Genomic DNA, 24221 nt, shown 5'->3' with positions numbered 1-24221 from the left:
ACACACACACACACACACACACACATATATATATATGGTTCATAATTGGTAAAATTTCCATTTCAGTAAGCTAAACATAATGACACTCTTAAATAAATAATAATCTCTTATCAGCTATACTCAAAATAAAAAGAACCATAGTTTTTTTTTTTTTTTTTTGGGTGGATGACAGTCTCTATATCATCATTTCTTTAACCCACCTCATATTACCATTGACGCAACAGAAATGCAGGAGGTAGAGTGACTTTGCCAAGGTCACGTCAAGTCAGTGAGTCCTGAGCAGCACCAGGACAGACTCCAGATCACCCGACTCCTAGCCCAGTGTTGTTTCCTTCCTTCCTGTCCTCTCCGATTTGTTCATCCAGAACTAACTGACCAAGCAGAAACAATTGGGAATAGTCAGACATCTATTAATAACAATTTGCTTTTAAACAGTACCATATAGTTTACAAAGCTCTTTGCATACACTTTATCTGTTTGATTCCTTCTCAAAACTCCAGAGAATAGACAACTGACCTCCATTTATAATCAACTCAGGCCTAGACAGGTAAACTGATACACCCAAGGTCATGAGCCAAATTTGAGCCCAGACTTTCTTATGAGAAATTTAAGTCCATGTACATAAATCCACAGCAACCTCTGTTTCAGAAATACAAAGAAAAAATTATTCTACCATAGCCCTAATTTGTATCCTATTAATTTTATCCAAATTATCCAAAATTCTAAGGGGACTGCCCCAGTAACTTTGTGAAAGGTTCATAAATAGAAAGGCTAATTTTGAAAGAACTTTAACACTAACCAGATGAATAGACTATGCAAAAGTAATAGATAAATTGAGAACAAGAACAGGACAGCCCTGAAATGCACAACCAGCAGAGTGATTAAGACATCAGTGACAAGAAAGGTCTTCATTATGTACTTATTTCAGCCCTCACTTTTAAAAACTATTTTTTAAATTAACTTTTATTGGAGTATAGTTGCTTTATAATGTTGTGTTAGTTTCTGCTGCACAGCAAGATGAATCAGTCATATGTATACATATATCCCCGCTTTTTTAGATTTCTTTCCCATTTAGGTCACCACAGAGCACTGAATAGAGTTCCCTGTGCCATACGGTAAGTCCTCATTAGATACCTATTTTATACATAGTAGTGTATATATGTCAATCCCAATCTCCCAATTCATTTCCTCCCTTGATGTTCACGTGTTTGTCCTCTGCATCTGGTCTCTATTTCTGCCTTGTAAATAAGTTCATCTGTACCACTTTTCTAGATTCCATGTATAAGCATTAATACACAACATTTGTTTTTCTCTTTCTGACTTACTTCATTCTGTATGACAGTCTCTAGGTCAATCCACATCTCTGCAAATGTTACTACTTTTTCCTTTTTATTCAACCTCTATTTTTGAGCGGAGGAAATTAAAAGGAAACTAAAACACCTCTACCACCAACCCCAAAATGTAGAAACCCCAGGGTCTCTTGAAAAATAAAAGATATGATAGGCATGACTCTGGAAATGCCACCCCTGTTGTACTGGCACTCTCCGAAGCTCCTGAGCAGCACAGTCTGTCCCTCAGAGTCACTGGGGTCAGGTTGTAGTAAAGACAAGAATCAGAGTGTGAGGCATGCAGAGCAGTCTTCCCAGGAGCAGACAGGAGCGGCACATCCAGGCTCTCATAGGAGGGAAGAGAAAACCAGCAGACTGGGGACAAGGCACAAGTACAGCTGATGATGAAGCACATGCCGTTCCCCATGGGACAGGATGAGAACAACAGAAAAGAGGCTGCTTTGTTGCTCATTTTCAAAAACAGGAGAGAAATTGCTTCCAACAAGGAGGAGGAGGAAGTTTTTACACCTAACCAGATTTCATAGGGAGGAAGATCAGTAGTTCTCTTCCATGGACAACAAGAAGTTAAGTCCACAGTGAATATGCTCCATCATTTAGAGAGCTACATTTGAGCTGGGGTGAGATCTGAGTGCTGTTCAAACAGGAAGGGAAGGGAAGTGGAGGCTGTGTACTACATGAGTGTCAACCCCAAGTCTTTAGCTACTTTATAGCCAAGGATATAATGGAAAGTGCTATGAAAACCAAACAAGAAAATATTATTATAAAATCAAGCAACTTATATTTTATTCACTTAATGAACTTTCTATTCTTAACAGAAATGACCTTAATATGGCCAAGTCCCTGGGATGACAAAGAGAACATAATCTTTGCCTTCATGATGTTCATACCCTAGAAGACAAGCCTGACGGGCAACAAAGGAACTATATATACTGCAGTGAAGAAAGAAACACTACCAGGAGTCAGAGGGCCAGAGGAGGGAAAGACTCTTCTCAGCAGAGAACCAAGACAATTTTTCTTAAGAAAATTACAATCTAATTATTTGTGTATGTAAAAAGTTAATGTACTTGGGGAAGATATATAAGATCTCTTTCAAGTCGTTTTGTTTTGCTTTTAATGACTAATATAATTATTACTACTGTTACATTACTGATAAATAACTATTGAACAATATGTTTTTTTTAATAGTTCCTAGCTTCCCCATAATATACCATTTGCTAATAGTTAATTAACAGAATTTAACAGAACACATTATATTCTTAAATGTTCATTGAAGACGACATTCCCTGCCTCTCCCAAAATGTTTAAATTCTTTGTTTGTACATCTGTTGTGTGCTTTCAAGACAATGCAAACATGGGAAAATATGAAAAATATTTTGTAAAATAGTAGAATCAAAGCTGGATCTAGGAAGCTGTCTCCTGAATTTGATGAATGAATTTAAATTCAGTCAATATTAACCTGTGCAAATAAAAAGAGACCTATTGTTCCAGTTTAAGAACTGGCACTGCTTTCAAAATAAATCATGAAAACTTCAAATTATTCTCTTTTCCTGATATTACATGAGAGTTTGGAGTTCTGTTCCCATATTTAAAGCATAGAATAGATCATTCATTTGAATTACTGTTTTTAAAGAAATACTCAGGGCTTTTCAAAACGGGTACTTCCAGATCTCTGAGACTCAGAGCCATTGATTAAAATCTGTAATCATATTTCTGGATAACTGGGCTTTAAGGTGGGGGCTTAATATGCTTTAGTAGATAGAAAACAGTATAGAATTCAATAAACTGCTTTTCATCCCTTACTGTACAAGGATCGATTTATTTTTTCCCTGGGTCTTGGTTTTTCCAGCTGAAATGAAGAAGGTCTAAAATCTAAAATCTCTTCTGACCATAAAGATGCTATCATAGTGCTGGGAAGTTAGTAACTTTCCTGGTTATGAATTGGAAAGACCATTTTTTTCTGGGATGTTATTGCACTGAGAGAGCAGAGATGCATTTCCCGGCAAGAATCTAAAGGTAGACTTAATCTCCCAACCCGCAGAACCTCTAGCACTTGTTAATATCTCCGTTATGGCATTCACCATATTGCATTTTAAGCAGTACTGTCAGTCTTCCATGCTAGTGTTGAAGGTTCATAAGGTCAGAACTGTGTCTTACTCAATGTTTTGCCAATGCCAACAATGCATGACTCAGGTTAAGTGCCCAGTGAATGCCTAGGTAGTGGAATAATGAATAAATTAATCTGTCAGAGCAATGTAAAAAAAAAATGTCTGGAATGATCTTGGTAGTTCTCTTAACTTTGTAACTCTTAAGGTATTTACACAGTGTTTTCTCAAGGGAAGACCACTTTAATGACCCTGATGTCTGAAATCCTAACTATGCTGGATAAACAGAGGAAATCAGTGAGGCCACTGCTGAGAATCCCACGAAAAGCTATCTCCAGGGCTTCTGAGTTGAGATTATCTTTCCATAAGATTATTTAGTATCTTTTGAAAGTAAAGACTTCTAAGTAAAGATAATAAAGTAGAACATAGGCTTTTACTTTCATTCTACTTAAAACACCACTGAAAGTGAAAGTAACTCCGTTGTGTCCCACTCTTTGTGACCCCATGGACTATACAGTCCATGGGATTCTCCAGGCCAGAATACTAGAGTGGGTAGCCTTTTCCTTCTCCAGGGGATCTTTCCAACCTAGGGATCAAACCCAGGTCTCCCACATTGCAGGTGGATGCTTTACCAGCTGAGCCACAAGAGAAGCCCAAGAATACTGGAGTTGTTAGCCTATCCCTTCTCCAGTGGATCTTCCTGACCCAGGAATTGAACCAGGGTCTCTTTCATTGCAGGTGGATTCTTTACCAACTAGAAGTACAATAAAGGGGTGTATGTCAACCATCAAATTTGAGAAATGAGAAACCATCTGGTGAAGCTATAAAGGATTTAGCAGACCTGAGAAAACTGAATTCTAAGTCCGCGGTGTGGAAAATAATAAATGACTTAACTTGAAATGCAGAATCTTCAAAAGTTTAGGCAGTGGGTAGCACCAATCTTATCTAGAAAAAGGATAAAATACACAGAATTGGTGGACAGTTTGTTTTTAAGAAGATATTACAACCTCAAACCCTCTCTTAAACTTTGACCATCTAGACAACTGCTGTCCCCAATCGCAGTAGAAGACTCAAGATTTGTTCTTTGTAGAGGATAGAAGAGAGGCTTTCTGTACAGTGGGCAGAGTGGGTACCACATTGAAAACTGAGAGATTAAGTGAACATTTACATGCTGATTGCTGAGACCCAAGGAAGCCTGGCAGCCATGTCCTTTCCATCCAGGCAGGAGAAAGTCTTCTTTGAGGAATTTATAAATAATAAGAAACAAGACCTAAAGATACTGACATCAGGAGTTCCAGAGTGAAAAGTCCACAAAGATGACCATATAACTAAGATCATTATCAATAAGCCCCACCCACATGAACAGAACTTCCAGTCACCTTTCTAGCATGCTCATAAATATGAACAATGAACATAAAAACATCTATACAAAATCTCTAACATGAAATACCAAAATCAAAACAATAATAATTTTTTAAAAGCCAACTGGAAGTAAAGGCTATGGAAGAAGATAGAAAACTTATTAATATCAATATAATATTAATTATATTATTAATATTCTAACAAGGTATTAGAAATATTGTCCCTGTGAAACGAGGCAGCATAATATAAAATCAAATATTCAAAGGAAAACAAGAACCTTAGAAACTACAAGTCTGATATCAGACTTAAAAACAAGAAGATTAGAAGACAAACTAGTACCTATCACCTAGAAAATGGGGAAATGCAGAAGAGATGAAAACAGGAATGAAAACGCATTAAAATAAAAACATTAAAATACAGGATATCAATAAGTAACAAGAATTCCAAAAAGTCAGAACCAAACAGCAACAACAACAAAACAAAGAATTCATCAAGGGAAACATTTTAGAAAACTTTTCTGGAGTACAAGTTTCCTCATGAAAGCCACTAAGTACCTAGTAAAATAGGAGAAAATGAGACCACAAGAAAGCAAATCTCAGGAAATTTTTAGAACTCTTGGAAAGAGTAAGGCATGTGCAAAAAATAAGGAATCAGAACATCACAAGACCAGAACAAAACTTGAAGGGAGATGACATTAGAATGGTGCCATTTAAATTCTGAAGGAAAATTATTTTCAACCTAAATTCTATGCCTAGCCAAATTATTGTCCAGATATGAGGAAAGAACAAATGAGTTTTCAGACATGCAAAAACCCAGATAATTTAAATACTAGGTATCTTTTTTTGCCAGGAAATTGCTGGAAAATTGATTCCACCAAAATAAGTTAACTAAGACAAAAGAATGCAGAGGATACAAGAAAGTAAGAGATACAAGCAGAGACCAGCAGTGATTGAAAGGAAGATTCCCTGGATGGAACCAGTATATGGGGCATAAAAGGAAAAGCAGACATACAGAACCAAGCCAGAAGGTTCTGAGAGATTATTCCAAGATGAACTTACCCCCTAAAAGGGGAACTTGATAAATACCTCTGCCTCTGAATGCCTGGAGATGAGATTCAGAACACCAGTAGAGATTTGATAATGAAGAGAACATAGAAAGCTGAACAAACAAAAAACAAGACCACTATCAACCACAGAGGGGGAAAAATCTTCAGAGAAAGGAAGAGTAATCATAGTTTCACTTGACTTAGTCATGGAAAGTATTTACACAGTCAGAACAACGTAACTACTAAATACTGATCTAACCAAAATAATAATGACAGCCCTAGGAAGATGGCAGGATAGAAGTAATGCCTGTTGCGGTGAGAATGTGATGATGAGAGAGAAAGGGAAAGTTCATTTCTACAATGAAACATCAAAACTAGAGCTGAGAAATTGAAAGGCAGTAAGAAAAGACTGTTATTTAGAATACAGAGGTAAATAGCAAAAAGAATTGAGAGTGATTATCTCTGGAGAGGGGAAAAAATGTTGTGGGAGGGGATCAGAATTTGCCATCTTTGATAATACACTTCCTATTACCAGGACAAAAATGGCAAGTGTAAAAAGAAAAGGAAGAAATCACCTCAAATTTTATTCATGAGGGAGCTTTGGTGCACCTCTCTTACTGCAGAAGCATTTCTAAAGGAATGAGTAGCACAAGAAGTGGCATCGTGTTCCCCTACACCCTTGCATCTTTACTAACACATGCATGATTTGATGGTCAGTAGAGATCAAAAGAGGTTGCTCAGAGAAAAGACAAGGCTGTCCTTGCCATCTGTCTAACCATTCCTTATGGCTATGAGAGGAAAATCATCTGCTGACCTTCATTTTCAAAATCTTGGTCATAAATCTTTCATCGGCCAGGCTGAGACTTCTCTATACAAGGCAGTATTCTAGATTTCAACCACTGATTATGATTATGTTCAAACTGATTATGCTCAGTTTGGCAGGAAGTGTCTTCCTGAAACAGTTTTAAGACTTTGATCCAAAAGCAGTATCTTTGTGGGGCTACCATATTTTATAGTTCTATATTGAGTTATCACTAAAGGCTCAGACTGAAAGTATTATGCTTGGAATTCATTTAAACCTTTAAGTAAACCTGAATCCATCAGACTCAGCAAAAGCTATGGCTAAAGAGTTTGTACCTGAGATTATAATGAGGCAGTTTTGAGATATTTAAAGATAGATACATTTTGTTGAGTGCTACTATATGTCAGGCAGTGTGGTAAACACTTTCATATATTATCTTATTTAATCCTCAGAACAACTCTATGAATAAATACTGTTATTATCTCCATCATGTAAAAAAAAAATCTAGAGTTAGGATGACTATGAACCTTGCCCAATATCTTCCACAAGGAAATAGACAAAAATCAAAACCAGAATTGGGCTCAAAAACTGCTCTAATTCCTCTATCTTCTCTAAAGAGAAATAGCCAAAATATCAAAATATACCACTGAAAGAGGGATGGTAAAGTTGAAAACAAGCATATTTCTTATGCTGAAGTATATGAGTCTTCATAGATTTAAGGAGAATTTGAAGAACTTCACATAGCATAGTTGCAAAGTGCAGGGATATTAGTACCTCTATAGAGTTTGTCTTATCATTTGTAATTCTGAGAGTTGATAATTTATAGATCACTGGAGAGCAATTTTTGAGCCTGACACATTTCAAAAGTATTTTTGGACCTTCCTGCTACAATCCCAATCTATAAGTTTCAATGCAAACATTTCAGGGAATTGAGAGCCAAAAACTGAATAGAAATGAAATTCACTCTTTCATTAAATAAGAAAAGTGTGTCAGCAGTAAAGGCTGGCAAAGGTCACAGAGTGAAGTAGTGGATCACAGCATTTCTTCTGGCCATGGCAGTGTGCTTACAGGTATACCTTGCTTTGCTCAATGGATGTTTTCCTGAAAAGTTAGGGAATAACTGAAGCTTTGCAAATGGGATTGTACTCCAAAAGCCCTGGAACCTACTTTTTGAAAGATAATTGATACTAGTTAATAATTTTGAAATGTAAGTTATCATTATCTACATTATATAATTTGTAATATGCTGCCATAATTTTCTTCTAACTCTTCATTCTATTATCAATATTCTTCATTCATGGTATCCTGTTCCCAACCCTACCCGCTTCATGAGGGCAGGGACTTTGTCTTCTCACTACTATATTCAGTACCTAGAACAGTGCCCAGCTTATTAAATATTTGTTAGATGAATGAATTATCTAAACATGTAATCCTTCCTAGTTATTACCTGTATGTTAACAATGCTGTTCCTTTCTTTATGCTATTCCATCAGCTTGGAATACTGTTCCAGTGTTTCAGTTCCATCCCTTCTGCATGACCAAGCTCAAACGCCAATTCCTTTCTCTGTATTCCCATGGATTATATTTCTGTAGCTGGTATAATGGCAGAAGGGATAAATCTTGTATTATTCATTGGTTCCTGGTCTATAACACCTAGCCAGAGTAAAACGCACAGAAGATATGATATTAAAAGTAAATTTAAAATTTAATCTAAATTTTCACATGCATTACCAGCTGTCAGCTCTTCCTAGGCTTCTGTTGGTGTCTATCTTCAAAACTTAGTCTTAGTGAGATCTTTGTGAGGTCAGAAACTGTGTTGTTTTTTTTTTTGTCTCATTTCTAATCTTGATGACAAGCAGTGTGTCTGGCAAGATAAATCCAAACATGCATTATTTGTATACACTATTAATAACATATTTGTGTTAATTAACTAACTGGAATGTGGTCATGGGTAACACTGGGGTGATACGATCTTATTTATTCTTCTAAGCTATGGAGTTCTTTCATGAGAATGCTACCCCATGATTCCTTGTTCTGGTATTCCTCAATGACCAGCAAAACGTACATTTATTTCTAGATATAAGTAAAAGAGAATCTTAGACTACATTGTCTACACCAGGGGTTCTCAAAGTGTGATCCCTTAATTAGCAACATCAGCATTTCCTGGGAACCTGTTTGAGAATGTAAGTCTCAGGACCATCCAAGGCCCACTGAATCAGAAACTATAGGAGATCCAGAAATCTGTTGTGTTATAACAAGTCTACAAGTTATTATGATCCATACTTAAGCTTGAAAACCCCTGACTGAATGCAACTGGGAAGAAAGCTGTTCTTGCTATTCTGCCCTGAACAATGGAGTGTTCCCTGGACCTACCCAACAAGGTCAAAATTCCTATCACATCCTTCCTCTTCTGAGGAAACTCAACTTCATTTTAGGCTGGATAACTGGCAAGTAAAATTTTGATCAAAAAGATCAGGGAATCGCTTTCATTTCTGCCATTACCCTTTAATTTTTATAGCATGACTTAAACCAGTAGGTCTTAAAAACTATCCTTTTAAACCGTATACCACATCTGTGTGGCATTCTGCTGGTTCCAACCAGAGGAGAATCCCTGAGGGAATTAGAACTAGGCAGAATGAAGGGAATACTAATGAGGAAGCAAGGGTCAGCAGTCTAAAGAAAATATGAAAGAAATGGACTCTAGGCCAATCACAACCTGTGTCAAAGTAGGGAGGATGGACAATAATGGGGAAGGGAAGAATCTGTTTGTGAGAATAAGTGGCAGCGGCCAGCATCAGACGGGAATCTTGTCCTGCATCGGGAATGTTCACATGTGGTAGAGTGAAGGATACTGAAAGTAGCACTTGGTTCTAGGCAAAGGGCTAACATGACAGTGAGGAGTTTAAGACAAGAATACAGCTCCAAACAGGAAAAGAGGAAGTAGAAAGCCTAAGAGTCAGAAAATAATCACAACAGCAACGGATGTTAATACTAAGTACTGATGTTATGCTTGGTTTGTTATGTAAACATAAAATGTATTTACTATATATTACTACACATTAATATATGGGCCTTCCCTGGTGACTCTGTGGTAAAGAGTCTGCTTTGGGTCAGGAAGATCTCCTGGAGAAGGAAATGGCAACCCACTCCAGTATTCTTGCCTGGAGAATCCCATGGACAGAGAAGCCTGGTGGGCTACAGTCCATGGGGTCACAGAGTCAGACACACCTTAGTGACTAAACCACCACCACACACTAATATTAATGTATATACTTTAATGTAATACATTAATACACCCTAATGTATATTATTTGCCTCATTCCTCTTGAAAGATGAATTGTACAATAAGGAAGCAAAGACACAGATGTATCTCGCCCAAGTCATAGGGACTAACAAGTTGTTAGTTGTGTGGCTGATTTTAAGTCCTGTCATCTTTCTACCATACCACTGAGCTTCCCAGATGAGCAGGACAGCTGTTCCAGGTAAGGGGAGAGAAGGAAGGCACCCCCTGCTTACTTACTCTGGCATGTGAGCACTGGTGCTCTCTCACAGCCACCTAACAGCAGGTAGAACTCCTCACGCTTCCCCAAGTTTGCGCTCATTGGCCCGGGGCTTGGGTGAGCCTGAGCCTTCAGAGATCACCCTCCAGAAGGCTATAAGCTGCACACATGATATTGCATGTACACAGCTGGACTAGTTTTCATGAACAAAGGAAGGCTAGTTGACTTACCAGAGCAAAATATATCTTAGATTTTGAATTGTGGTTAAGCTCACAGACTCTGAAGCCTGTCTGCTCTGCACTAGCTATGTGACTTAGTCAAGTTTCTCAATGTCTCTATGCTGGGGTTTTTACTCCCTAAAATAGGGATAATAATAGCCCCTGCCTCATTGGATTGTTATGAGGATTAAATGAGTCATTACATGTAAAGCACAGTACCCAATACATAGTAAAAGATACATAAGCACAATTTAAAAAGACTGTTATCTCCTCAAATGTCCTTTCAATGTCTCACATGAATAAAACATGAACCATCAAGCATAAAGATTTTTGCTTAGTTCAGTCTTAGGTAGACCTGCTTAAAAAGTTTATAACTGAGCCCAAAATCTAGTGTGTCGTTTTTTAGTCACTAAGTCATGTCTGACCCTTAGCAACCCCATTGTCTGTAGCTCCCCAGGCTCCTCTGTCCATGGAATTTCCCACAAGAATACTGGAGTGGATTGCCATTTCCTTCTCCAAGGGATCTTCCCAACCCAGGGATTGAACCTGCATCTCTAGTGCCTGCTGCATTGGCAGGTGGAGTTCTTTACCACTGAGCCACCTGGGAAGACTATTTTATGCTTTATTGAAAAAAAAATACTGATGAAAGATTTGAAAAAGGAAAAAGTCCTTACAATCCAATCATCATTACCCAAATGTTACCATTTTTTATATATTACCATCTATGTCCATGGACATACAAATTTCACATTATTGTAATTGGTGCATATACCTGTATCACTATTTTTTATAATTACCATCATATCACAAGGATTTCTGACAATTCATGTTCATAAACATATTAATGGCTGTTAAATATTTCATTCCATCACTAAATTTTATTCTCTGCACAACCAAGAAATTCAGCTTACTAATTATGAAACTCAGACTTTGGATAACTTTTATCTGGAAGTAAAAGATGTCTTCTTCTATCTAAAATGATCAGTTGCCAATCAAACATCAGAAGAGAGAAAATGAATGTAAATTGTTTGAAGACAATGAAGGACTGAGTGTAATTATTTTTTAATGTCACAAATGATTGAAAACTAAAAAAAATCAAATATCCTTTCTATAATGTTAGTAAAACACTCAACATTTGGACTCCTTGGCATTATTGTGTTTGTCTTTGTTTTTTTATGGGAGAAGTGCTGGTTACAGCTGGGAGAGCAGAGAAAACTATATCCACCAAATCAACCTCACATAAGACTAATATATAAATAAACTACTCTTATTTGTAAAGACACATGAGATAGGTGAAAAAAAATTACAAAAACATAATGTGCAATCTGACGAGCAAAAATGCCACTAAGTTAACTAAAGACATAGTAAAGACCAAGGAAAACAACCATAAATCCTTAAATAAAACATAATCACTGTTGTCCCTACATCACTCAAAAATGCTGGTTCTTACAATCCCATAGATAAAGAACCTTGCCTCTGATCCATCCTTGTTTCACAGAAGAAGAAAGAATGATAGAGAAAGGAAATGACCAGTTCAAACTCACACAAGGAGTTGGGTCAGGAAGCCAAATTCAAGTCCAAGGTTCCAGACTCAACCCAAGATCTCTACTGCAACCATGCATTGGTTCAGACATACTTGGGCCTGTATGTGGTTACTATCATGCAATCTACAAACTCCAGCCAAGTATCCGTTTTCTCTCACCTTTGTGTGCACATGGGCTTCCCTGGTAGCTCAGGTGGGAAAGAATCCACCTGCGATGCAGGAGACCTGGGCTTGATTCCTGGGTTGGGAAGGTCCCCTGAGAAGTGAAAGGCACCCACTCCAGTATTCTGGCCTGGAGAATTTCATGGACTATATAGTCCATGGGGTCTCAAAGAGTCAGACACGACTGAGTGACTTTCACTTCACTTCACTTGTGTGTACGTGGGACCAAATTAATTACTCTTCCTAATTCAGTTGCTCAACCAAGCTGTGTGCCCAACAAATTCATCCATACAACTCACAGCCTGAAAACACTAGTTCAAACCTATCAGGAGCTCCTTAAGAATTAATGTGGTAATTATGATCACCCTGTTTTATTTTCTATAGACACCAAGTCTAAAAGGGATCAAGTAAAGGAAGAATACAAACAAGCTGAAAAAGCAGTTTCTTCATAATAAGAAAGTAGAAATAAATAGGCAAATAAAGTTATATACATTCTTTAAAAAAAGAAAAAGGTTTAGGATACTGAGGTCCAGAGAGGAGAAAGATTTTTCCTAAAGTTCCTCCATTGAATTAGAGAGACTAAAACTAGAACCCAGGTTTTCTAGCATCTGGTCGAATATTAGTTTTATTTTATCAGAACATGCATCATATTTTCTATGCCTCAACGAATCACCCTAGCATACAGTTTCATAATCCCACCAGTTTAAAAAGCTTACCCTTAGATAATCTAATACATAGTAGGCACTCAATAAATACTGCTTATTAAATCAATCAATCAATCATTTTGCTTGAAAATTGCCTTGGTTGTCTCCCTTACCTCAGTATCATTGTGGATATTGCTATACTTGTATTATTGGTTTTCTTTTTATGCTGATGCAAAGTCCATGTCCTCTTATTCTGAACTATTTGTAGGCTTGCAAATACAGCATGTTTTACATGACAACCTTTTTTCCTGACACATAGCAAATATTTCTCTTTTAAATCCCAGAAAAGAAAAAAAAGAGTAAATCAAATGCAATTTTAAGTAGTGCTCGAAATGTTAAAAATATCTGGAAATGAAAGAAGTGCCTCTGTAAAAAACAAAAACTGCTTAAATAACCTAATTTTAAACTTTCCAGATTTTTAACAATTAGAATGATCATGTAATAAGCCCTGTGAAATTCTCTAATTTGTAGAGCATCTAAACCCAATCTAGCACGTGAATGAGACTAAGGACAAAAACACCTCAACATTTTTTTTTTTTAAATCAGAATCATCCCAGTGCACCAGCCCCAAGCATCCTGTATCCTGCATCAAACCTGGACTGGCGATTCGTTTCTTATATGATATTATACATGTTGGAGGGAGGTGGGGGGGGGGTTCAGGATTGGGAACATGTGTACACCCGTAGCGGATTCATGTTGATGTATGGCAAAACCAATACAATATTGTAAAGTAATTAGCCTCTAATTAAAATTAATAAATTAAAAAAAATCAGAATCATCTACATTTTTTGCCTTCAAAAAGTTAAAAAGGAATTTCTAATTTTTATTGCAATGAGGTTTGCTGGACATATTTGGTATCAGTGTTTGAGGAATTGAGAAAAACCCGATTGTTTCACATGGGTGATAGTTGTAGGAATGAATGGGGACTAAAAGACATGCTATTAGCAGATTGGTATTGCTGCTTCCTGCTCGTTAAGGAAATCTTGATGTGTTATCTTCTCAATGGCCTCTGAAAGCTTCTAGATTTTTTCCTGTAGTCTAGTCCCTTTCAACTGCATGTCAGGCTAATGGCCAGTCCACAAATAGTAGGGAAACAAGACTGACCACAGAATAGCAATTTCCCCTTCCTTTTTGTCCAACAATGTTTAAAGCTCACTTTCAATTATCTGTACTCTCTGAATCACTGGTGGTGGGATTTGTTTCAGATAAAAAGCCAGGCAGAGTATATGCTTTTTAAAAAGTAAAAAAAGAAAAGCTCTGTTGAGAGGCAACAGGTGTCCCTTGGGACTTCTGCCAATGTACCATCAGTTGCATCACAGCAGCAAAATACCATGGCCTCCCTGGGTGGGAGTCCCACGTTCCCAAAGACAGGGAGATGGACACTGTTTCAAAAAGTAACTGGAGAGAATAGCAAACTAAAATTAGAACTGTAGACATCCATACTAGAACAAAATCCATCATGTTCTGCATGCAAGGATGCTGATGAGGACAAAGACACTGGGAGAAGTGATGTGTCTTCTTGGTTTCAGACACATGCCATCTATTTACATGTCTGTTTTCTAACCCAAGCCTGTAGGACAAGAATTGGTTTCTCTCTTATACACATATGTTCTCTTAACACTACACAGGGTGATAATAAAAAGGAAGGTCCTGGCTGTAGGAGTCCTGTAGTATTTCTGACAAGGACACACGTACATGTTACAATTTTACATTACTCACCTGTTGCTGCTGCTGCTGCTGCTGAGTCGCTTCAGTCGTGTCCAACTCTGCGTGACCCCATAGACAGCAGCCCACCAGGCTCCCCCGTCCCTGGGATTCTCCAGGCAAGAACACTAGAGTGGGTTGCCATTTCCTTCTCCAATGCATGAAAGTAAAAAGTGAAAATGAAGTTGCTCAGTCGTGTCCGACTCTTAGCGACCCCATGGACTGCAGCCTACCAGGCTCCTCCGTCCATGGGATTTTCCAGGCAGGAGTACTGGAGTGGGTCGCCATTGCCTTCTCCGACTCACCTGTAGCTTATCTATTGATTCCTAATTGAGAGTGCACATCCTAATCACATGAGGTGCTTCTTAAATATCTGAGCCCCAGGTACCACAGGGTGCCCTATGATTCAGATGTGCACCCCTGACTGAAAATCCTGTTACCAGCCAGATTTTACACAATCAATGTTTTAAATCCAGTCAAGGTATAATAGGTACTTCGGGTGGCTCAGTCGGTAGAGTCTGCCTGCAATGTGGGAAACCCGGGTTCAGTTCCTAGGTTGGGAAGATCCCCTGGAGAAGGAAATGGCAACCCACTCCAGTATTCTTGCCTGGAGAATTCCGTGGACAGAGAAACCTGGTGGGCTGCAGTCCATGGGGGTCACAAAGAGTCAGACACGACCGAGTGACTAACACAAGGTATGATATTTGACCCAATGCACTTCCATTCCCAAACCCACAAGATGTTATATAACTGACTTGAAACTATGTCTGAGCAACAAATATAAATTCACGTTTTTGAGGAGTTACTGCAAAAAAAAAAAAATATGGAATAATAACAAAAGAAATACTTATTGGTAAATTAAAGCCTTTTCAAAAGTCAATGAAGATAATTTGTAGCTGCAAGTATGCTTGCTGCTAAAACTACAAAAATGACAAAGGATTAATTTTTCCCCTTTAGGATGAGATCCTAATGAAAAGAAAACACAGCTAATAATAATGAAAGACAACACAGCTAACGATAATGAAAACTCTGATTCTAAACACTAAATGCTTTATTGGTTTGAATTTAATTTCATAATTATGATATTATGGTATGGGGCTTGGCGTAGGCACAATAAGTCTTGTTTTACAGGAAAATAAAGATGCATTGCCCAAGTTACTTAGTCTTGAACCTCAGTTTTGTTATCTACAAAATGAAGTTAATATATCTAGTCACAAGTTTTTAAAGGAGATGACATATATTAACAAGCCCTTTGGAAAAAACACAGAATGTCTCATGAGTGTTATTTACGGCTGTTAATATGACAAATCAAGAGCCCAATATTAACAAATTCAAAGTAACATAACTATTAGTCATTCAGTAGGCACAAAACACCACACCTAATAGGGTCAGAAGCTTAATGGGATAAAAGGACAAGCATAAGGGAATGACTGGAGATAACAAACGGGTCACCCCCAGGTTTATTTCTAATGTTAACAAGCCTCATCATTAACACCCAACTCAGACAATAGGTTACTAGCCAGGTAGCTAGTTAGTTGGAACAGCTTTTAGAGTAGTATTCAGCAAGAGTTCAAATGTTCTCCCACACAAAAATTCTGTTTAAAGAAACCAAAAGTGAAAAAAAAAAAAAAAGAAACCAAAAGTGGAACAAAAGGCAGACATTATTGCTGTGGAATATTAAGTGCCTCTGTAGAGGTCATTAATCATTATGACTTTATATTCTAGCCACCTGGGTAACTGACTAGAACTCTGAGAGATGAAGGAAGAAGACACATACAATGCTAGAAATCAATAGCTCTTGACCTGTTCATTTATCCTCAGACTAAAAGCTTCTGGAGGGCAACCCCAATGCACTATTCATTATCTCCATCCCCTGCATTTAACAATAAGCCTCAAGTAATGTGGAAACTCATTAAATATTTTGAATTAAACGAAATGAACTCCCTCTGATATTTAAGAATCTTTAAGTCTTTGCAGGCCTATATGCAGGTCAGGAAGCAACAGTTAGAACTGGACATGGAACAGACTGGCTCCAAATAGGAAAAGGAGTACGTCAAGGCTGTATATTGTCACCCTGCTTGTTTAACTTACATGCCGAGTACATCATGAGAAACCCTGGGCTGGAAGAAGCACAAGCTGGAATCAAGATTGCCGGGAGAAATATCAATGACCTCAGATACGCAGATGACACCACTTTTATGGCAGAAAGTGAAGAGGAACTAAAAAGCCTCTTGATGAAGGTGAAAGTGGAGAGTGAAAAAGTTGGCTTAAAGCTCAACATTTAGAAAACGAAGATCATGGCATCTGGTCCCATAACTTCATGGCAAATAGATGGGGAAACAATGAAAACGGTGTCAGACTTTATTTTGGGGGCTCCAAAATCACTGCAGATGGTGACTGTAGCCATGAAATTAAAAGACACTTACTCCTTGGGAGAGAAGTTATGACCAACCTAGATAGCATATTCAAAAGCAGAGACATTACTTTGCCAACAAAGGTCTGTCTAGTCAAGGCTATGGTTTTTCCAGTAGTCATGTATGGATGTGAGAGTTGGACTGTGAAGAAAGCTGAGCACCGAACAATTGATGCTTTTAAACTGTGGTGTTGGAGAAGACTCTTGAGAGTCCCTTGGACTGCAAGGAGAGCCAACCAGTCCATCCTAAAGGAGATCAGTCCTGGGTGTTCATTGGAAGGACTGATGCTGAAGCTGAAACTCCAGTACTTTGGCCACCTCATGCGAAGAGTTGACTCATTGGAAAAGACTCTGATGCTGGGAGGGATTGGGGGCAAGAGGAGAAGGGGATGACAGAGGATGAGATGGCTGGATGGCATCACTGAGTCGATGGACGTGAGTCTGAGTGAACTCTGGGAGTTGGTGATGGACAGGGAGGCCTGGCGTGCTGCGATTCATGGGGTCACAAAGAGTCGGACATGACTGAGCGACTGAACTGAACTGAAGACTCAGACAGGAAAAGTAACTTGTCCAAGATTATACCATTAAAGCTGGGATAAGAACAGGGATCTCCAATGCTCAGTGCCTGTTCTGTTTTTACTGTGTTATATCGTACTCATCCTACAATGGTCTTGGAGCTTTAGTTGTTTGCTTTTTAACCACAAAGCAGCTTTTTAAAAAATCACTTTCTGGTTCTGATAAACGAGTTACTGCATAGACATTTCCCTTTCCTCTTGCAGAGTTAACCATTCTGATTTCAGAGAAATGATTATTCTAGGCATGCATGCATACTAAGTCATTTCAGTCATGTCTGAGTCTGTGCAACCATAGCTCGCCGGGCTCCTCTGTCCATGGAATTCTCCAGACAAGAATACTGGAGGGGGTTGCCCTCCTCCAGGGAATCTTCCTGACCCAAGGGTTGAACCTGTGTCTCTTGCATCTCCTGCATTGGCAGGCAGGTTCTTTTACCACTAGCATCACCTAGGAAGCCCACTTCTTTCACCTCTCCCAATTTATAATCTCCTGAATGTGTGAACATGGCATGATAAACTAATGAAGGCTATGCAATTTAACATATATAATCTGAATCCCTACTATGTAAATGAAAATGTTTTATCTGATCCAGGCACCTATGCAGCTGGAGGACTCTTAGAACTTCATATTATGCCCACAAAAAAAGTTAATCTATGAGTGAAGATTTGAGAGTGAGATCTTTAAGATCAGAGACTACATCTAAGTTTTCTTTTACATTCTCAGAACTAAGCACTTTGGGAACATAGCAGATGCTCAATAAATGCTTATTTAAATAAAGAACATAAAAATTATAATGTTGATTGTAAGAAATGCAGTATAAGAGGGACAAACAGGGACTTAGATCACTTAAAAATACACCAGTAAATATTAATTAGATGCAAGGGAGGTCAGGGAAGGTCTTGTGGAACAAGAGGCACAGCAAATGGATCTTAAAAGAATGGATGGAGGTAAGCTATATTCACTCGCAGATGTGCTTTGATTTAAGCAGTCCAATGTCACACTACCACGGGTTAACACCCGGACATTTTAAGGAGTTCAAAAATGAACCTATAGAAAAAGCATTTAAAGATAATTAAGGGGTTGAAATTAAATGCCTAGAGGAAGAACAGAGAAGGTATTTTAAATGAATCCATTTTCTGATAATACTATGAGGCAAGCAATTTCTTTGGTATTTCATTTCCATTCTTTCCCAAAGCAACCAAAAACTTACAACATCATCACATATCGGATGCTTCCATATTGATTAATAAGATGATATCCCATCTTCTATACTCAGATGCCCAGAGTGGTGTCATTCATACATACTATCAGTCCCCTAAGGTCTAAACCAGTGCTTCTTAAACTTTAATATGCGTACAAATGACAAGCACATTTGGTTGAAATGAACATTTGGCTCAGTAAGTCTGGAGTAGGGCCCAAGATTCTGCATTTCTAGCAAATTTTCAGGTGATGTTAATACTGATTGTCTATGGACTACATTTTGACTAGCAAGGTCTTAGACCAATGTTTAACTTTGACTATCAATTTGCAACACTTGAGGAGCTTTTAAAAAATACCTATGCCCAGGTTCTACAATAGAATCAATTAAACCAGAATGTCTAAAGGTGTGGCCTAAGCATCTTTAGCCTTCAAAACCTTCACAGGTGTTTCTGATAAGCCCAAGCTTGCAAACCTAGCTGGACAAAGAAACTATGTGATACAGGCAGGATGGGAAAAAATACAGAAGATTGGGGGGCGGGGAGGAAGTGGGGAAGAGAGGAAGAGAACCTCTTTCCTCACAGTAAATCAATGTTTCTCAAACTTTTATGGGCGTACAAATAATCTGTGAATTTTCTTTGATTCAGTGAGCCTACAGTAAAGATCAAGATTCTAAATCAAGCCACATTTTGATTATCAAAAGTCTAAATGAGTGATTCTTGAACACTGTTGCATCTGAGATCTTTAAAAAAAAAATCTATGCCTGTCTCCTACCTTAAAATTCTGATGCAATTGATGAAGTAATTGACCAGGCATGAGGAGGTCTAAAAAGCATACTAGATGATTCTAATGTACATCAAAGTCTGTGAACCACCCCAAGGCACAAATTCTGTCAAAGTTGTTCAGATTGTGCACCAATCCAAATCTCTGAAGCACCATTAATTACCATGGTATATAAGGATCACTGAAATTACACCAGAAATTGACTGCTGGATCAACTGATTCATTCACCTCTCCTCCTCGTCCTGATAACAAGAAGTGATGCAAAACAATAAGTAAGGAAGCAAAAAAATTGATCTTATTTGTAAATAACTGATGCTTAACTTGCTGAAGACTCTGGACGAGTGCTCTAAGAATGGTTTTGAAATGCTGGAGGTAAGGTGAAGGTTGTCAAATGCTGGCAACAAGATTAAAAACTGAGTGGGCCATTAGCTTTTTTTCTAGGATGAAGAACTCTTGAACGCTCAACTGAATCATGTAATAGTACTTTGAGCATTGAAAGAGTATCTAGTAGAAAAAAATAAGTATATATGTTTACATTTGAAAATGTCTTCCTGAAACTAAACTTGAATCTATTAGGGGAAGAAATTTGTACATGGCAGCATAAAGTATCAATACTTAAGGTACAGTTCAAATGGGATATGGATATACTTCTCTTAATACACATTTTCTTCTATAATAAAATATCAAGTTAGCTACCATTTTTAGCTGTGCCATTGGCGTCAACTCAGAAAGTGAGGTCAACGTGTAATTCACCACTCTTTATATGATCACTATCTGGCTAATTCAGTTTTGCAAAAGTCCATGAACCAATGTGTATGAGGACTTTCACCATGTCTTTTGCCTGAAGCAATTCTGGTACCTCTGCAAAATGACCACAATATTGGCTTGGGACAAGATTATTCATTGCCTTGGAGTCAGTGCTGTGATTCACGCCTGTATCACTGCTACAGATTTTTTAGAACTTCTAGCATGATTCTTCTCAGATACACTTCTGAGATTTTCCTTTCTGAAATCCCAAGCCTGGCAGAATAACTAGAATGCTACTGTTATCAGTATGAGATATAAACCACCTAGAACTTTGTGTGACATGTAGCAAATTTTATGGGCAAAGAGGGGAAATAAAAAATTATTGCTAAGAGATACATTTTCTTTTTATCATGGGCCAGGAATTCATGTATAAATTGAAAGCAAAATGTTACAAAGAACGTTTGCCAGATAACCAAGTTTAATATTCAAATAGCAGGTGTTCTCTTAAAAAAAAAAAAAAAAAGCTTCTTAGTAAAATGATACTCTGTTGTTAATTTCATGTTCTAGAAATACTTAATCAACTGGAATATTACAGACATCTATGAATTTTTGACTTCTAGTTTTAAAATGGATTCTACAGTAAAGTTAATACATATATGCCTCATGTATATTTATTGATATGGGGTCTCTTCTATATGTACATCATTGTTAGTCATGGAAATGCCCATCAGCAAATCATAGGAATAAATTATCCCAATTAAAATTTGTCAGCTTGTCTGAATCTATGTTGATTCAGTTATTTTCACACTGGAAATGCTTACCTAAGTTGAAATACTTAACTCTTATAATTAAATACTTTTTTGAACATGTACCTGCTATCACTTGACACTTGAGTTTTACTAATCAGCCCAGAAATAGGTAACCCACCACCACTCCCTGATCCTGAGCACATTACCACAATGACTGACATTCTTGGTTTAAAAATAAAACCTTGTTTCAAATATAGCTTCTCGAGTTCTGGGTAATGAATATAGTTTCATAAAAGTTGACATCATTTTTTCTGATTTCACCACGATTAAATACATCCAGTGTTCCTACTGGATATCTGACCACATCACTCAAGACTCTTGCAAGCTAGTGGGCGTTTTAAAGAGGAGGAGGAGGAGGAGGAAGAGGAAGAGACCTGCATAGATGGAGTTAAACCCAAAGGCTATCCAATCCTACAATTTTAATAGTCATTTTGCTTATGTGAGTTAAATATGCTATCAGAAGTTGATTTTTACAGTTCATGTACCAATTAGTGTGTATACATTATGCAGATTTGCTTATGAGGAAAATATTAATATATACATATCCAGAACTAGTATATGCATCATGCCTGGAGCCAAGCAGTACTCCGATACACTGTTCTCCTTAGAGGTCAGTTCTAACGCACAGTTTCAAATAGACCCAATTTCTCTGCTGATATATATTCAAAATGCAGTGGGATGTGGTCATACACACCCAGAAATACCATCTTCGTGGGGTGGGGGTGGAGAAATCCAAACATTTTTTTTTCTATAGCAATGCATTATTGGATATCAGATACAAACGTGCCTGTCAGCAATCCTAAGGTAAATGAAATATATTTATGTGAACCCATCCATTCTACAGAAAAGAAATTGCTTTATCAACACATCTCGCCTCCCCCACCATCTAAAGACTCTTCCCACCCCCCTACCTAAAAAGAAAAGAAAAAAAACTCATCACACTTCACTACGCAACTGATGGAGTATTAAACACTGTCTTCCAAGCTGTGGGAGTTAAAAAGAAGTCGCCTTCCTGCCACACTTCCCTGGTGCTGCAACGGACATAGCATCTCCTCCTGTCGACCTAGTATGATGCTCGCTCCCCAAGCACTGCAGTCCCCTCGCTGAGGACTGCCCTGGCCACACGCACATGCCGCGGGAAGTCCCCCGATGGGGACAGCCACATACCTTTGCTCTCCATTTCGGTCCCTTTCGAGTGCTGGGAAGTTCAATGGAAGTTGGCCGGAAGATGCGGGCCCGCTTCAGATTCCCAAACCCGGGAAGCCAATCTGATGATTTCGCCCGTACTTCCTTTCTTCCCCTCAGGCTTCCTGAAAGATGGGATTTCTTAAACCTTGAAACTGCAATCAGCCACCAAAGGACACTTAGCAGCAGCAGCAGATTGCCTCTACAGGGGATAGGTTGCGACCTGGTATTCATATGCATGCACGGTGCCCGCTCAGTTTGTTTGTTTGCCTTTTTACCTGGGTCTGGAAGCAGCAAGCAGGAGCTGTCCTCGGAACGTGGTGCTGCAGGTGTAGTGACAGATCATCCCACTTTGCTCTCTGGATGTACAGCAGATTTGCATGGGCGCTGGCACGCATGCGCAGGGCGTCCCCCCCACCTCCCCTCCTTTTCGCCGCCTCCCGCTCCCCCGCCCTTCTTTGCTTCTCTCCCCAATACGGTCCTTAGTTATCCCCGCTGAAGAGCTCTGGCGTTCGGTCACTGGAAGCGCTGCTAAAAATAAACGCCGGACCGGATTTTCCTTTGCAAACTAGCAAATGGATTGGATTGGGATTGTGTATCAATCCAATACGATTTTCCAAATGGGATTACGGAAGCCTTAGAGGAAACTGGGGTCTCCAAGCTGGGTATGGTTTTATTCAGAAGCAGACAGGAGAAAAGAGGAGTGTATTTGCGAATCCCATGTGATGGTCACAATTTGGGGTTCTCTTCCTAGTTGCTGCAGTAACTTTCCAGGTGTATGCCTCCGAACCACTTCCCCCACTGACTTTACGGGTCTGTTTGTATTTCCATATCTGTTTTGTTTTTTCTTCCGGGATAGAGTGGGAGTAGCCCTGGACCTACCAAAGATTAATATTCTCCTGCTGCTTTGCTACTCAGACTGAATTTTCTTGCCTCCCTGATATCCCTTTGGCCTCCAACTGAAAACTGTCCATGAACAGGCTACAGGGCTTCTAAATTCTCCGAACAAAGCCACTGAGGACATCCTGGCGTGTTTTTTAGCTTCTTTCCAACAGTCTACCAAGATGCAGAGTCCCCAAAGGTAGAGAGGCCCTTTATTGATAAGAAGTACTTTAAAGCTGTGTACATAATCATTTTTATAAAGATGAAGAAGAAAAATATTTTTCTTGTATAAGGTACTAGAGAAGGTTTCAAAGCCAAAAATACTTTATAGCACTCTTTTCATAGAATATGTTAAAAGCCCACACTATGCTTAGTTTATCTGCAACCTGTGTAATAGGGAAATATTTACTACCTTTTTCTTTTTCAATAGTCCAGATTCTGCTGAGAGATAAGTCTCTCTTTGAGAATAATAGTCTTATTCTCAGACGTGAAAATAAACCTAGAAAACTAGTATCTAGAATGGCTAAGGGAGGAGCTATGCAGGTTAATCCCATACCCCAGGTTACACAAAGATCCCTCCACAGTAAACTTCTAATCCCAATTTTCAAAACATTGAAATACAATAAAATATACTGCCAACAAGAAACCTGAGTTAGACTATAATTCTATCTTCCTCTGGTGATTCAGAGGGCATCCTAAGATTTCTCCAGTGCCTTAGGGCCATGATTACAAATATTAATCATGAAGGCTCAGCCAGACATGGACATCCTTGTGGAGGAGACCTGTTGATAACTGCCATGGCTCAGCAAAGCCTGCCTCCATTCAGCACTGGAGAATCAAAACACTTAAGTATGGGATTACAGGTTACAACCTAGGATCTACCAAGCTGTAGGCTCTCCTATTGCATGCCCAAGAAAATATTTGGGGGATGGGGAATCACAAAACTCAGTATTTCTTTACATTTTGATAGATTTTTGAAGTAGGCTATAGTGACAGTAGATCCTTAAGAATAATAGAAAAGTAGATCCTTAAGAATAATAGTGTCTTTGGGATAAATAATTCCTGCCCCTAACACTGCACCCATTACATGCTCTTTTCCTCTCAGAACTTTTAGAAAAGGAGATACCTTTAGAGTCCATCTA

At 38.4% G+C, this 24221-nt stretch overlaps 1 protein-coding gene across 1 annotated transcript in view; it reads right to left on the bottom strand.

Moving 5' to 3' along the window:
• The window catches only part of FGF12 (fibroblast growth factor 12), a 612490-nt gene extending 589972 nt beyond the window's left edge, over positions 1-22518 (bottom strand). The window contains exons 1-2 of the mRNA NM_001079789.1: positions 22476-22518; positions 22180-22322 (exon numbers count right to left, since the gene is read on the bottom strand). Of these exons, the coding sequence (NP_001073257.1) occupies positions 22180-22192 (13 nt within the window). The 5' untranslated portion in view covers positions 22193-22322; positions 22476-22518. The remainder of the gene's footprint in view (positions 1-22179; positions 22323-22475) is intronic.
• Positions 22519-24221: the final 1703 nt, after the last annotated feature.

Source organism: Bos taurus, chromosome 1 (assembly GCF_002263795.3).
Source record: "Bos taurus isolate L1 Dominette 01449 registration number 42190680 breed Hereford chromosome 1, ARS-UCD2.0, whole genome shotgun sequence".
NCBI lineage: Eukaryota > Metazoa > Chordata > Mammalia > Artiodactyla > Bovidae > Bos > Bos taurus.
This window is presented reverse-complemented; position numbering and strand designations above follow the sequence as displayed.